The sequence below is a fragment of the Aphelocoma coerulescens genome, chromosome 1, assembly GCF_041296385.1.
Source record: "Aphelocoma coerulescens isolate FSJ_1873_10779 chromosome 1, UR_Acoe_1.0, whole genome shotgun sequence".
Lineage (NCBI taxonomy): Eukaryota > Metazoa > Chordata > Aves > Passeriformes > Corvidae > Aphelocoma > Aphelocoma coerulescens.
The window spans coordinates 15,213,317-15,230,527 of NC_091013.1; the positions used below are offsets into that span (position 1 = coordinate 15,213,317).

Consider the following 17,211-nt stretch of genomic DNA (forward strand, 5'->3'; position numbering starts at 1 on the left):
GAAAAAAATCTTGCACAGTTTGGGGGTGTGACTTGACTTTGTCAGGCAGTGACTCTTGGAAGGACTCTCAGTACCACTAAACACAGCCCCATGGTTGGTCCCTTAGCAGCTGTGGTCACTGCAGGTTGAGGCAGGAGGATTGTGGCTGGAAGTGTGGGGCTATTGCTCTATGTGCAGCATCAAATCAGTGATGCAGAGGCTTCCATAATTACATGAACAATCAAGTAGTAAAAATAAATTATTCAGGGAAGGCTTTACAAGAACGGGAGTTGGAAAATCACTTTATAGTGAAAAATATGAAAAAAATTGTTAAGGAGCAAATTAAGTCATAACTAAGACTTAAGTCTGTAAGTAAATATATGTCCAGGATGGTTCTGTTTTGTACCTTCTTTATTCTGTTAAGACCAGTACAGGTTTAACAGGCAAAGGTAAAACCTCGGTAATGCTGGAATCAGGATTATCAGTATTTAAATTAATTTCTCCAGCAGTTACTTAAAATGGCTTAGCTATTATAAAAAGTATTAATTATTTTTTGAGATTAAAATCTGTTAATCTTTTTATCTAATGTTTACCTTAAGTCAAAGTCTTAACCTCATTTTTGCAGTTTTTGGTCAGCATGTCCACAATGTTTGCTGTCCAGGAAGAACTTTCATGATTACTGGACTCATCCAAGGATTTGTTGCATGTGTCAGATTTCCCTCCCCCTGGGTTTTGATGAACTCGAGTAGGTACAGCCACATCTGTCCTAGTCACATGTGCTTCTTATTAGAAAATGGCAGCTTATTTAAAAGTCCTACTGTTTTTCTCAGTTCTAAAAGCAAAGTTACTACAGGGGTTTCTTTCTGTCCAGAAACTGTGTTGTAAATTCTGAGGTTTTATTTAAAACAAGTGTGAGGTTAATGTTTTGTCGTTGTTCCTTTTTTATGTCCCTTACTTCATAACGTCCATCTCTGTTAGATGCAGAAGGGATTGGTACGTGACCTTTTACTTTCTTCAACCATGAAACTTTTTGTTCCTATAGTACAGGTTTGGTGTTCTGTTTCTTGCTATATTTTGTATAGCCAAGAGTGTGCAGAGGGGAAGTTTTTTTGATCAGTATTTAGTCATCTGCCAGCTGAAATTCACTGCACTTCTGAGGAGATTTTCACCTTCATCTGGGTAATGTTCATTTCATGGGAAAGTGAACATGCAGTCAGCCTTGTTTTGCACTCACTTGAGTCCCTTCTTGTAACAGCATGCGGATGTTGTGTGTTATCTTCAATATCCCCTTCCTGATGCAAAGGACTCAAGATAGGATAGTTACTCATCCCATGTCTCACGCAATAATGACTTCAGGGATTTTCTAAACCAACTTTTTATAAAGAGAACTTTCTCAGAGATCTGTTTCTGAATTTGTTAGAAGCTTCCAGGTGGAACTCAGGTATGGTGAAGGAGCCATTTATTTTGTTTAGCCTTTAGCTGCTGTTATTCCTTTTTTGTCATCAAATAAGAATGTCTATTTTCCGCAACAACGGGTCTCAGAGTAATAAAAATAATAATAATATATATAATGATAATAACAACTAATACTTCCTTTTGAAGTGTTTCAATATGTTAAAAATAAATAGAATGTTCTTTTAAAAAGCCTTTATCTATAGGTACTTGTAGCATGTACTGTGCATACCTATCTTTGCTCTTGATGTGATAAATTAAACCTGCCACGTGTTTTGTTATTCTCTGCATAGTTAACCAGAAAGTTATTTTAATTTTTTTTTTTTTAAACCCCACACTATTATAATCAAATAAAATTTTCCTGGATCCTTCCAACCCCCAATCCTTTTGTGCATGCATATCTTTGTTAGGGATCTTAGTTTAGAGTATCTTGCTTTTGGTTAACTTTGTTTCGTTTAATTTCACTGATGCTGACAGCAGAGACCATGCAGTCTTTCTGCTCAGGATGGGTCCAGTTTACTTTTAGAGTCACATTCTATTTGACCTTAGTGTTTGAATGTCTTAAGCTGTAAATGTTTCCCTGTAGTTTTCTTTTCTTGCCTTTCCAATTCTATGTCACTTCATGAATTTTCACCCCTTAAATATCTGTGTGTAGGAACAATTTAAATACACCGTTCCATTATTATTATTGTACTAAAACTTTACATTTTTTAGGTAGCTGCTGCTTTTTCCCTTTGGAGTAATTTGTGCATATCATAACTTTCACTTACACTTTAAGTATATTGAAAAGTATATACTCAAATTGTTGTCATTCATCGTGAAGCTGATGACCTAATTATTCTTTTAATAACTGTCATTAAGATTTAAGTGTTTAAAATATTTCTACTCATACTCCCATAATTTTGAGTATCTAGAAAAGGAGAAATCTGTCTTCCAGGAAGGTAAGCATTCCATAGGTGACATAGCAGTTTATTCTTTGATGTTTTGTTTAAGTTAATTCACATCTAATTCTTACACCTCTTCAAGAGTAAATTCTTGCTGAATTTCCTATTTCTGTCCCAGTATTTTGAAATTTCTTTGCCAAGCACTTGTCATCGTGCACATTCACACTTTGCTTATGCATTTATTCAGGAAGCTGAGACTGAGAATTTTAGGTGCAGTGAGACTCCTTTGGTGTTTGGATGTGCTAATATTCCTTATTCTGAATGGCTTTGCTCTTCCTGCTACGAGTAAGAGCACAGATCTGATCCTGTGCTGTCTATTTAGATGATTTGGAGCTGTTTCCTTGTGAATTATTTTGCTGTTACTGGAGCATATATTTATTTATTTTCTAATTATATTGATCTTTAGTTGGTTGTTTCTCTGTCCTTTTTATATTAAATTTGTAGACTGAGAATGCTTCCATTTTTTGAGGTGCTATTTAAATACTAATGAGTGTCACAATGGTATTGTGGATTTTATTGGTAGTTCTCCTAGATACCAGTTCAGAGCCCAGCTTAGCAGTCCTAGAGAAGCTTTTCAGCTGTTCCTGGAACATACTGCTCAGAAAAAGGTCTGCAGATAACACACATCGTGTTCTGCACTGATGAGTTTATGCCATCCAGCTCTGCATGGGCCACTTCTTTAAACAGAGCAGATTTCAGGTCTCCTATTGAAAAATCAGAATTCTGAAGGGTAAATTGCAGAAGAGTCTATGTATAGATAAACTCATGGTTTTCTTTTGCTTTTCTGGGCTTTTTCATTACTACTGAGAAATATGTACCTAGTAAGACTCTGCTTCTACTTCCTTTAGGGTTTGAGGTCTGGTTTCCTTTGAACACATTATCTAATAGTTGTTCCTGTAATAAGATCTCAGAAACAAATACAAGTATTTTATGTTGCAGCAGAGTTTATTTACTCTTGAATTAAAAAGTGAAGGTAAAGGAAATTCACATAAATTCAATTACTAGAAGCAAAATCAGTGTTTAATGTTCATTAAGTACCTAATTTTTTTTTCCAGCAACATGATTAGGCTATTATTTTTATAGCCTAATACTGATTAAATGGTTTTTCACTGCTTCCCTAGAAGGTGTCTGTCCTTTTGACATGTATTGTGAGCTTACTTATACTGAGATAGAATAATTCTGACTTGCAGACTGTTTCAGTACAGGAAATTATTCTGGAATAGTGGTGTTTTAAATTCATACCTAAACTTGTTTGTTACTTGTTTCCCTTCTATGCCAGTGTTGATCTAACACTATTACATTGTCAAGGAAACTCAGAGTAATGTTACCTTCTGTTTGTTTCCTTGTTCCTTGTATTCTGTGTTTAGTTTCACTGTAATGGAAGCCAGTAGCAACCACTTAAAGTTGACTAACGTGGTTGTTTTGGGGGGTTTTTTTAATGGCTTTCTGAGACAATATAGCTTTCTAGTGTGAAGAAGGCCTTGAGAGAACTGTGTGCCTAGAAGAGGAAGTCTTGTCTTGAGACTTCTATTTAGACCTTGCTGCAGAGTAACACTTGAGAAAAGGGAGCTTTCCAAGATTATAAACAAATAAAATGTAGGCAGTAGGGTATAGTTGTAACTGGAAGGAAGACCCCACCATTGCAACTGGTGAGTGAGTGGCTGTACTTGCGTGAAAGTTGTCAAGCAATGGAACAAAGGAGAGGAGGACCCAAGTATTCCAGCATCTCATTTATTTTGAGTTCATCACATGGGACAAATGTTTTTATCAAGTATCAGGGAATGATCAGAACATTCACTACCAGATGGAACAGCTGGCTTCTCTTCCAGCTGTTATCTACCATGATAGATAATTACATCTATCATCTGATGTAATTAGTGCAGTTGGTTGAGAATAGAGATCTCTTTCTACAATGTGTAAGACTTATTTTAATTCAGGTAGATAGTGAGGGTTGATTACCTCTGCATATAATTTGTGTTTCTATAAAAGACTTAGCTTTTGTATTTTTAACTGCATTTGCAGAACACTGTTAAGGTTAAAATAACAAACATTCAGCAGTTATGTCAGAAAAGGAAACTGCAAATTTGTGGGCAACCACTCATCATAAATCTTGCTCCCAAACAAGTGTTATGGACAAACTGAAGTTTGGTATTGTTTGAGTTCCTTTTCATTTAAAACAGAGTTCTATTAGGTCTGCCTTTTATGGACTGAAAAGTATCTGAGCTCTGAGAAAATGCAAAGTCTGGGAATATTCTTTTGGTATCAGCAATGTGAAGTGGTGGTTTGGAGTTTTTGTTTTTTAGAGGGTGCTCAAAATAACCACTGGAAAGTTGGTTGCATAATAATTGCATTGCATTCAAAAATAATAAATTTTTTTGTGTATAGAGAGCAAGTTAATGTATTTTCTTCTTCTTTTTTTGTTCTTGTTGAGTTTTGTAATGTTTTTAAAGCAATATAGAATCATAGAATAGTTTGGGTTAGAAGGGACCACCTTAAAGGTCACCTGGTTCTAATCCCCCTGCCCTGGGCAGGGACACTTCCCCCTAGATCAGGTTGCTCAAGGCCTTATCCAGCCTGGCCATGAACACTGCCAGCATTGGGGCATCCACAACCTCCCTGGGCAATCTCACCACCTTCACAGTGAAGAATTCCTTCCATAGACCTAACCTGAATTTCCCCTCTTTCAGTTTGTACCCACTACTCCCTGTCCTATCACTACAGCTCTTGATGAAGAGTCCCCCTCCAGCTTCCCTGTAGGCCCCCTTCAGGTACTGGAAGGCTATGGGGTCTCAATGCAAACTTCTCTCCTCCAGACTGAACAGCCCCAGCTTTCTCAGCCTGTCTTCATAGGGGACGTGCTCCAGTCCTCCTACCAACTTCATGGCCGTCCTCTGGACTTGCTCCAGCAGTTCCATGTCCTTCTTACGTCCACCTGACTGCTTTGTGTCCCTGGCTGCAGTAAATAAAAAAGATTTGAGAAAGTTCTGTTTCACATGTTTTTGACTTTCCCAAGATTGCCAGGGAGAGAATAGATAAAACAGTTAAGCAGAAATGGATCAAAGTATCTGAAGTAATCTGTACTTGGCAGTCTGTTTTGCTGAGCTATTCTCTTCCTCCCTTGGGATTCTCTATGATTCAGTGGGTGGCTTAAGTAGTATATAATCCAACTGATCACATACTAATTTAAAAGATAAAACTGAAAATATCCACCAGCAATTTGTTCCTTTGACAAGTAAAAGGAAACAATATTTATTTCAGACTCTGTAAAGATGCAGTCTGGAGTGAATGATGGTAGTATTTTCTCCTGAAAAGACAAAGCAGTTTAGATTACTAGGTGGAGTACTCAGCATGCCTGTGTGCACATACGTGCAAAATTTTGCTGTCTTAAAACAGTAACAGGCACCTAAACTTACTGGTCATCTTGGATTTGTCTTGGGTGTTCTAAAACTATTCTTAAAACTATATTCTTCACATTAAAGTATCTTCTTTCAGTCCGTGATTTTAAAAGTTGCCAGCATGTTCTGTGCATTATTCCAAATCATGTGATGGAGTTTTTTAATATATACAGACTTTGGCACATACATGCACAGGATTTCTAATGTGCATCTTGTTTCCAACTTCGTCTGTAATCTTTTGAAAAAAAGAATCGTCGGTCTGGGAGAAGTGTGTGTTGGAACACGCTGACCTGGGTGGACAGTTGCTATGCATTTATATACAGTACTGAAAGGATCAGATGCAAAAGGATATTTTCAGCACCATTTCATGCACATAAATTTTGCAGAATGTTTGAAAAACTTAAAAGTGAGTGCTTCAGAAACACAGTTTTAGAACTCTGCCCCTATTAACCTATCACTGTAACTAATTAGTGCACATTTTGGTACATGTAGATAAGGAGAAAGACTGGAGCAAGGAAGACATACTCTTGGAGGAAAATCATAGAATATCCTGAGGTGGAAGGGACTCATCAAGATCATTGAGGTCCAGCTCCTGGTCTTGCACAGCACCATCACCAAGAGTCACACCATGTGCCCAAGAGCATTGCCTCTTGAACTCTGTCAGGCTTGGTGCTGTGACCACTTCCCTGGGGAGCCTGTTCCAGTGCCCAGCCACCCTCTGGGTGCAGAACATTCTCCTGATACCCAAACTAAACCTTCTCTGACACAACTTCAGGCCATTCCTTTGGGTCCTGCCACTGGATAGGTTAGAGAATACTTAAGCAAACAGCGTATACCTAAATCTGTGGGCCCTGACAGGATGCACATGGGTGCTGAGGGACCTGGCAGCTGTCACTGTGAGGCCACTCTTGATTATTTTCTAATTATCATGATGACTGCGAGAGGTGACTGAGGACTGAAGGAAAGCAAATGTCAACTCCTTTCTTCAAAAAGGGCAAGAAGGAGTGTCCAGGGAACTACAGGCTGGTCAGCCAGGCCTTAATCCCCAGGAAAAGAATGGAAAAAGTAAGCATTTCTGTATACATGAAGGACAAAAAGGTAGCTTGGATTATTCAACATGGAGTCACAGTGGTGAAATTATGTTTGACCTGCCTGAAGGGAGGGTGCAAAGGGCTTTTTTCAGTTCTGCCCAGTGGCGGGACCAGAGGCAATGGGCAAAAAGAGAAATACTGAGTTTGTCTGAACATCCAGAAGCACTTTATCACTGTCAGGCTGACTGAGCCCTGGCACAGGCTGCACAGGGAGGTTGTCACCATCTTTGGAGATATTCAGGTCCTGGACAACTGTCTCTGGGTGGCCCTGCTTGAGTAGGGAGTTTAGGGTTAGACAAGGTGATCTCCAGAGGTCCCTTTCAATGTCAACCAGTCTGCAATTCTGTGAAACAGGTCTAGGAGCTCCTCGTTAAATAGATGAAAAGTATACTCAGATTTATTTTATTCACTATAATCCACAGAAGAAATAAAGAATGAACAAGAAGCTAAAATTGTAGATAGTATATTGCTTTCTGTATGTTAATTAACAGTCAGTTGTGTGTTAACTTACAGTAGATTGGATTGTATGTAATGCCTAGATAGAGCTACAGATGACATTAACAATGCAGGTTTTTTACTTACTTGATGCTGATAAGTTCTGAAATTCTTTCTTTGTGTGGCAAGAAGTGTCCTTTTTCAGGGAATTTTCAAATTCAGTGCAGAAAACTCTGAATTAAGTGCAGAGCACAAAAAGATAAAATTCACTGCTGCTTAGAACTTTCTGGTGACCAGTTTCTCACAGAAAGGGAAATGGTGAAGTCTGGGCATCTTTTATAGGATAGAGTCTCCTTGAGAAGAAAGGCAGAGTATTTCTTCAACAGAATTTCCTCAGTGGCAGGTATGCTGCTGCCGAAGTGGGGGTGGTGAGTGTCTCTTTACGTGGAAATGTCTTGAGTCTTTCACTGTCTCCTTATAAAGGTGAGCATTAGCATTGCTGCAGCATAGTGGTCCTCATTCAAGTGTTAAAAAGGATGGCTTTCCAAAGACATTTGGTCTATATGATGCACTCTAGGTGTGCTTTAAGAGGACTAAATTCTTAAGAAGATTGATTTCCATTAATTGGTTGGGAATCTGGAACAGAAATATGAGACAAATAATGTGGTCCTAAGAGAAAAAGCTTGGGAATTGCTGACTTTCATCAACTCTCCTATTGTCTGGATCCTGGTGCATCTCTAAAAATTTAAGCCACATTGTTACTGAACTAGTGCTGTCTGTCTTATGCAAATAGCATTGCTATGTGGTTTTTGCCTATATTTGGGATTGTCTAGTTCAGTGGCACTGGTATTTTTCAACATATTGTGAATTTGTAAACATTTGTAAACCATTAATCTAAATTTATTCCTCTGCTAGGAAGAAGGAAGTATCAAAGAAATTGCAATAACTCACCATGTAAAGGAAGGACATGAGAAAGCAGACCCTTCACAGTTTGAACTTCTGAAAGTACTAGGACAAGGATCCTTTGGAAAGGTCGGTAACTGAACTCTTGTGGAGCCAATTATTCAGGAATATAGCATTGAATATTGTCAGTACAATATTTAGAACAGGTTTTGCATTAAGGCAGTGTTGCAAGTGAAAACTGCTTTCTAAATTGGTGCTAACTAGGCACTGTAATTGTGGCAGATCTTTTTAAAGCAGTAATTTTTTTTTCATCTTTGCATGATATGTGGATTTCAAAGTTCAATAGAAAAAGTGGCCCAGTATGAAATAATTGGGTACTCACTGTTAAAATGGAATGTCATTTTTCTCTAACTACTCTTCTTATCTATTTGAGAGGGTGAGGGTTGAAAGGTTTTTTGATAAGTATTCCTTGTTGCATGCTAATGGCAGGACATCACCAGTATAGAAGCTGGTTTTTGAATCATGTTGCAATTGTAATCAACAAATTTTAGGCAATAATGGCTACTGAAGTAAATGTGCACCCCAGTCATGTTCATTATCTGTCATAATTTGCTTAAGGTGCAATGTTCCTTGATATTTATCTGAACATCTGTTAAAGACTCAATATTTCTAGCATTCCATGAGTACTGAGATCTCACTAGGCATATATTTTTTATGCTTTTAGTTGTCCAAATCTAACTTGAAAGCAAAATATTAAGTTCACATGGCAAGACAGTTCACCAAGACTGAATGGAATATGTATGGCAAGACAACAGAGCCTTTACATCTGTTTTCAGCCATAATTGCAGTTCTGAATGTGATGTTAAGCTCTAGCATATAAAAAATCCACCTTAGATATGGGGGAAAGTTAGAAAAATAGGTCAAATTCTCTTTTGGTGGTGGTAAGTTACCGTTAGTCACATTATTGTTCCAGTTAAGTTTGGAAATCTAGGTGCTTAGAAACTATGAAATTTTGTACTCATACTAGTAAGAATTCACTGAGAAACCTGCTTCCAAGGGTTTGATTTAATGCAGGATCATAACCAAGTTTTTATTTGGAAATCATCAGATCATGAGAAGTAAATCAAAGGCAAGGAAAAGTAAACTAATAAATGATCATTTCAGCAATCACTTTTATTTTATTGATAATACTAAATTCACTACTACAAAGGGAGGGAGAAGGGGGAATGTGAGTTTTAAAAAAGCAAAAATAATAAACTGTCCAGCTGACTCAAATTTCTGCAAAAATGCCAGTCTTGTCCTCAGTTGTCTTAAACTTTATGAAAAAATTAATATTTTAAAAATCCATAAATCCTTTTGTTTTAATAATTTGTGAGGATGTCACTATTTCCCATTTAATTTTAAAAAAGTAAATGGGCATGCTTTTCAAGGTCTCTTGATGATGTTCTGGTAATCTCTGGGTAATGCAAGGGATGTTAACATAAGTAAGAATTGGGCACAGAAACAGACATCAAACTGATATCATATAACATGTTTAACTTTCTCATGTACTACAATATGTATCTATACATGTACATAGCCAGAAAACCTGTGACAGGGGTTTTTGGTTTGGTTTTGTTTTTTTTTTTTTTTTCATTTCTAGATTTGAAATTTGTCTCTACTGGAATTAATTTTGTGTTAGGGGTATTAAAAACAATACCAGTCAAGAAATCCCATGATACTGAAGAAGGAAATGAAACACCCTTTAATTGAGGCTGGTTATCCTTTATTAGTACATGCAACACTCAGTTACTTTTTGAAAGTTATTTTGTTATACATTGATTCATATAAGTTTCTGGATCAAATTTTGTTCAGATATTTATTGTCGTATCTGAAAATTATTTTATTAGCACATTAGCTGTGCCATCCTATGAATTTCAGTAAGATAAAATTAGAGATTAATTTTTAAAAGCTGATTTTTGTGTTTCAGATTTGTATGAACTTCTGAAAGAATCTTTTTTTTTGACTCACTGAGATCACTTAAGTTAAACCAAAGTTAATTTGGCAGAGTATCTTGAATAATCCTTTTAGATTATGAAATGAAGGAATAGAAGGAAAAAATTGAAAGCAGATTTGGCTTTGCAGAATCTAAAACTGTCAAATTGGGTTTTGTTGAAATCATACTGACTACTTGAATTTCATAGCAAAATACATTAATTTGACTTGGTTTTATTTTCTTTTAAGAATTCTTTCTAATTTTTAATGCAGGTCTTCCTTGTCAAAAAAATCTCAGGATCAGATGCTAGACAGCTTTATGCAATGAAGGTATTGAAAAAGGCTACCTTGAAAGGTAAGTGTTGTTTAGAATAAGGGAAGAAAAATAAAAAAGATAAATCAGGGACATTATACAAAAACCTACTTTTTACACAGGTGCTGCTCTACAGACTGTCATCCAGCTTTCTTCTCTGAAACAGGAAATAGCAGAATACTCTGCTTTGTGTTGTAAACCTGGAAGGATTAAGGACTAAAAATACCGTACTGGTAGTTAGAGAGGAAAGCAGATTCCTTCCTATGCAACTTTCTTTGTGATGATGGGTTAATAGAGTGGTTGTGTTACATCTGCCACCTGACTTGCTCCTGAGCTGTTACTTGAAACTTAATATCCTTCCGTTTTTCCTTTGCTGTCACCAAGGATACAGTTAATGCCTTTTGCTCAGTTTATAATTAGGTCATGATATTTTAAAGTGCATTATGTCGGCAGTTTAATTCTAGAAGTTCTAAGCACATGACTTAGTCTTTTTTTTAAAGCAGACATATACAGTACATTTGCCCCAAACTTTTGGCACATGATCTTGATGTAGTACGTATTTTATAAAATCTTAAGTTAATCATCTAAGTTACTTGAGCAAAAACAAATTGTGAATTGATCTGTTTATTGGGTGCTTTTGATCTTGAATGCTGTCAGTGGCAAAATAAGTTCAAACCTGCATGATCCAAATTCTGTCTCAGAGAATTCTGTAAGAAAAAAATAAGTTTTTTACCTTAGATCAAAATGAAAGTCATCTTTCGCATTAATATCTTAACCAAATATCTTAACCAGGATGAATGCTTGTTCTTTCATGCCATTGTTTAATAGTTTTGTCTATGTGAAGTTCTTCCAATTCATGACTGTATTGAAATTGAAATGATAGTTTTGGGATGGTTCCAACAGCTTGTAGTGCTTTACCTATGTTATTGATTATTATATTAAATTTCAGTTTTAACATATAGTTTCATCTCAAAATACTTACAGAACAGTGGAGGGAACAAAAACATTGGATTATCAACTTAAGCTAAAATGTTGAATTTTTTTCACGTACGATCTAGTGCTGAATGTCACAGATTTTACACTTAAAACTATTACAGAGGGTGTGTATTTGAGCAGTTTCCTATATTTTGATTCCTTTGTGTTTTGTGGCACGTGTCATTCCCATTATTTACTTCCTATTTTTCTGAAATTGATTTCCACTCACTTAAGGTATGTTAATATCCTCAACAGCCTTTCATTCCCCAGCCTGTTAATAGCTCAGGACTAGTCAAAGGTCACTCAGCAGTTGCTTTTTTAAGATGTTTAAAGGCTTCTCTTCATCACCTTTTGATTGCAGTTTAACCTTGTGCAAAAATTACAGTCCAGGCTGTGGTTCTGGTTTTGCCTACAGATGTCAGAGACTGATAAATACTGAAATTGGGACCATGGCTTTTAATTGGGAAAGGAGAGTCTTTGAGGCACTAAGAATTCAAGGATGCAAAAGGTTTAAGCAGAAAGGTGACACCATCAGGAGGATGCCACAGTTCTCAGCACTTTGTATCTGGATTATCAGATGCTTTTCATTCACTGCTTGCTTGTGATTCATGTTTTAGGAAGAACAGAGTTGCAAGCAAATTAAGGTTACTATTGAAACTTTAATATGAAATTAATTGGAATTAATTCTATTTTCCATAATTGCAACTTTTTTGTATCTATAATACTATATTTTTAAATAATACAGTGTATTACTTGGTTTGTCTGTTTCTTTAGCTCTTTCAAATCTATTTCATAAAGACATTTTTGTGCTCTGTAATTAAAGACCACACTTGAAAACACGTGTACCTGTTCCACAAAACAAAATTAGAGAGAATATTTTCATAGGAATGCAGCTGTATTAGCCAGAACACATTGATGTAACTACAGTCCAACTTTTTAATGTTTAGAGCAAATCTAAGAATGTATACATATAATTTTGTTTACTGCAGAGACTAGGCTATTAATACACTCTGATGGAAGGTGTTATCTTTCAGTGCCCCTTTATGATGAGGAGAGAGAAACAGAGCCAAAACATTGCTAGAGCATCTGGCATCAAATGTATTAAGAAAATATCAGTGCTTCCAGTAGAATGCATATAGAAATTACAGTCAAACAAAAGTCAGATGTCAAGTCAAATAATGGCTGATGCTAATGCCTGAAATGAGCTCAGTTCCTCACACTTTTTTTTGCTTGGAGTTTTATAAGTCCGTACTTTCCATGTTACTGTTGCATAGCTGCAGGCACTTGAATGTCTTTCAGATTTTTTTTTCCTCAACTGAACCTGCCTAAAAAAAAAATATTCTGAGTTTCAATCTTGTAATTCAGATGAACTGCTGAAACAGTTAAACTGCACAACTATCTTGTGACATTTTAATGGCTTTAGATGCAAAGGTTAACATTCAAATGTGGTGTTTGCTCTGTGTTTGAGCACTTATTTCATGAGCTTCCATTTTTAGGGATGTGTTCTGCAGGCAGATGGAAACTTGATACTTGTATTCATTCATGAAAATGTATCTATATAACTTTTTCACAAGTACCTGTATGGTTGTAAGCACCTGTTTCTGGGAAAAGATAGATAAATGCCTAAGCACCATTTTGCATTTTGTCCTCTTTTTTATTTTCTGCCTTGTTATGTTTTAATATCTGAGAACTCTGGCTTGTTAACTGTACAAGGAATGCTATCAACTTCAACTTTGGATGCGACTTCACTGCTCTGGGGTGCTTCCTTCAGGAAGATAAAACATTTGTGAAAGGAGCAGTAACAAAATGTAGAATAGAGGGCAAGAGAAAAATGCGGCATCTTAAACCACTGAAAGCAAACTTTCACAGCTCTCCCCTGTGTAGGGTTCTGAATCTTGTCTGTGTCCTGGCTGATTTGGAGCTTCAGATGGGAACCATGCACTGACTGGAGTTGGCAGGAGAGTTGTGGAGAACAGCTGAAGCAGGTGCTGTGCTCAGCTGACCACCCTGCCTCTATTCCTGCATTGCTGGCATGTGATGCTCGGTTGGGTTTAATCTCTCGTGGCACAGGAGCACTTCCATGTCCCCTTCAGAGCCACCATGGAGGGACAGCACAGGCAGCTTGAGCAGCAACTGCTTCTAATGTCTGATATATTTCTCCATGCACATTTACTCTCAGTAAACTTTCTTAAAATCAAAAAGATAATCTGAAGTATACACTACATTGAATCAGTAGCATTTTTATTTTAAGTTCATAATGAGGGAAAGGAAAAAATATTTCCCTTCCAAGTTGTAAAGGACTTAATAGTGTGAGTTATTTAATGAGTTAGACCAATATAAACACCTTTATGATAGTATGATTATATTTATGCTGTTTGTTTTGCTATAACTTCAATTCTCTATGCTTTTCAATAGTAGAATGTTTTCTCTACATAGCTGTGGCAGTTTTGCTCTAATGTTTAAAAGATTAGCTAAGTATAGAGCAGACTGAAGGGTGGTTATGTTTTCTCATGTGCTTTTGTTGCATTTATTTGCCTAATGTTAGGTTTTGTCAATAGCAAAAAAGATATTTATCAGAAAAAAACGTGGAATAAATTCTCTCAGTTCTCAGCTGTGTGCAGTATAATGGCCTGCAGACAATTATAATATTACAGGACACAATGGGAAGTACATCAGGAAACATATGAGAAATACTGAGTCATAATATAAAGTTGTGTTTTGGTTTGGTTTTTTGGGGTTTTTATGAGTTTTTTTATCTTGCTTTCTAATGTTCTATTGTAGTTCGAGATCGGGTTCGGACAAAAATGGAACGTGATATCCTAGTAGAAGTTAACCATCCTTTTATTGTCAAGTTACATTATGGTGAGTTGCAGAAAAATTCATTTTTATAGCATGAAAATGTGTGTTTGTCAAGATAGTTCCTAATACTTGCATTGTGGTTCAGAAAATCATAGAACTTTAGTGTGTTAAGTCCCAATTGTGCAAAGACTTGCTCTGTAATAATTCTCATGCAAAATAAGCACGACTGAACTTCATGCAGTGTTAAATCTATAGGACTAAGAGTCTGTAGCCCTTTGTGCTATTAAAAAGCAGTTACTTATTAATAACTAGCCATTATTTTCTAAAACCTCTAATCTTTTGTATGACATACACTTTGTTTAAGTTATTTCCTACAGTTGCTTTGTTTACTCTGTAGAAAATGTATGCAATGGCATTAATTCCACTTGCATCAAAATTGGTGGAAATTAGCCTTTTGATTTTAATAGTATGAGCAGCTGAAACAGAATACTTATGTGTAAGGGGGGAGGATATCAGTACTCTTAACATGTGCAAAAAAAAAAAAAAAAGGAGTGTCTGGTTTGTTTGGGGTTTTTTTAGTTCTTTTTTTTTCTTGGGGTTTGTTTTTTCCTATAATTAAACCTCGTGTCTCTGTCACTTTCTGATGTGGCTTAAATTATGTACCTTTCACTATTTATGTGCCATTCTTTTGGAAACTAGACTAAATGTCCCTGCTAAGCTGAGTTTCTAGAGATTTTAAAAGGTGCATTAGTTACTAGTTTGCCCTTTTAAATCTGGCTTCTTACATTAAAATCTGAAATAAAATGCTGGCTATCCTAAGTAAAGTTTATTTTTTAAGAAATTTTATTGGTGATTTGCTTTACTTTCACATAGCATGGGAATTACTTGGTCCATGGTAGAGGATCAGTTACCTAATTCATCTGAATACATTTTTCCACAAAGGAGAAAGTAAAATTAATTTTAATAATGAAAATAGTGGTGAATTATTTGGTATGTTATTTTCCTGATCATGGATAAAGTTAGGTGATTTTTTTTTTTAATTTATCTTTTCAGCTTTTCAAACAGAAGGGAAGCTGTATCTTATTTTGGATTTTCTCAGGGGAGGAGACTTGTTTACACGTTTATCCAAAGAGGTACACTTTATTTGAAAAATCATCCGTTGATAGAATTTGACTATAAATTGTCTGTATTAGGAGGGTTTACATTTTAAATTCTGTTTCCACTGAATAAAATCTTAATCTGTTTTTAACCAGGTGTGTTTTTTGTATGGTTGGATTTTTTTGCATAGAACAGTCACTTCATGGAAGGGCTGATGGCAATTTACATTATTTCTGAAAGAAGTCTTAGACAAGCAGTGTTTCTGTGCTGCTTTTTATACCTGGCAAAATTTTCTTCTCCTATTGCTACCATATTTAAATATAAGACTCAGAGCCTGGATTTATACAAAGTGAATGTGTTCAAATTAACTGATTTATGTCTGGTTTAGTATCCAGAATTCAGGGGCAGATAAGATATGTTCTTTTTTTACCCGTGAATGCAAAATTGCATTATGTATGAATATTTTAAAAGTGATAATTGTATTCCACTTACTTTAGTAATTTTCAAAAAGTGAATATTTTGCCTCAGTTATGATGGTAATATGTCTGTGTAGATACAGGAAATAACAGCTTTGAAGAGTTTCATTACCTCAATTTAATTTGAATATAATTCCTAAAATAAGTGTCAACATCCAATATATCACCATATTTTTTTAAGTTTTTGTTTTCCATTACTCATGTTCAAAATTTTGCAACAAGTATCTTTTAGGATAGAGATTATATCCAATGTGTATCTGGTAGTCTGGACTTGCAGTTATAGCTGCTTTCCATTTTCCTTTGCTATGACAGTATCTGGGACAGCTGGGTCACCACTGCAAAGCTATATTGTAAATAAGAGGAGAGTAGAATGGAATTTACTTTGTGTATAGATGTATCCTTACTTCTGTACTGACCACATAAATTATTACATTTCTTTTGATGATGCCATCTGTTTCAAGTTGCCCTTTGTCGTTTGTTTTGCCACAGATAACGAATAAGTTATTAGTGCTCTAAAATTGAGATACTTTTCTCTTGAAGTTCATAGTTCATTTTTGATTCCCAAAAAATAATGTGTATTGGCTTTCTGCCGAGGCCCTTTTATCTTGATCCACTTACATTTTATGAAATTTAATGTGGTTACATGAGAAATATTCATTATAGGTACCTGAATCTAAAGTGTTTATAACTGGTGAGTGAAATGGGCATGCTGGATGCTATTAATACCACCCTCATACCAATCCATGTGATTTTGAAATAGATTAGATGAACTAAAAGTTGTTGCTTTTTTCCTGTTGACTACAAAGGGAAAAGTGATTAATTCAAAGCTAGATATCTGCAGATGTTTAAGGTTAGGAAGGATGAGTCCCATGCAATGGTTTTAAAGAATGTAGTGTGGGTGTATTATCCTCCTCATGGGATCTTTTATTATTTGAGCTTTTAAATGTTTCTTATAGAGATTTCCCTTCTTGAATATGCCTGCACTAAATATTGGCTCTTTTGTAGAAGTAACATCAGCAACAACCTTTTGTACAAGCTTTAGTATCACTTTCTCTCTTGAAACTACTAAGGGGAAAATATATTCTCCATTCTTAACTCTTGTTTTAAATCATGTTCATCTTTGCTCCCTATTGCCATTCTTTTTTCCAGGTCTGTATGCTTTATCTTAAGATATTAGTCTTAGATTCTAAAAACAAAACAAATTAAATAACTGAGTAGTAACTGAAATAGAATCAAATCATGCAGAATATTTTTTTATTTTTATCTTTTTCTACAGTCTCAGAAGAGTCAAATTGTAATGTATTCTGTCAGGAATCACAGCATCTGATATATTGGGACAGTATGTTCATTTCAATGAGCATAAACAGAGATTAGTTT

At 35.7% G+C, this 17,211-nt stretch overlaps 1 protein-coding gene across 2 annotated transcripts in view; it reads left to right on the forward strand.

Moving 5' to 3' along the window:
- The window catches only part of RPS6KA3 (ribosomal protein S6 kinase A3), a 76,163-nt gene that overhangs the window by 26,289 nt on the left and 32,663 nt on the right, over positions 1 to 17,211 (forward strand). For both annotated transcript variants that reach the window (XM_069000885.1, XM_069000970.1), the window contains exons 3-6: positions 8,212 to 8,328; positions 10,447 to 10,528; positions 14,243 to 14,323; positions 15,314 to 15,393. In XM_069000885.1, the coding sequence (XP_068856986.1) occupies positions 8,212 to 8,328; positions 10,447 to 10,528; positions 14,243 to 14,323; positions 15,314 to 15,393 (360 nt within the window). The remainder of the gene's footprint in view (positions 1 to 8,211; positions 8,329 to 10,446; positions 10,529 to 14,242; positions 14,324 to 15,313; positions 15,394 to 17,211) is intronic.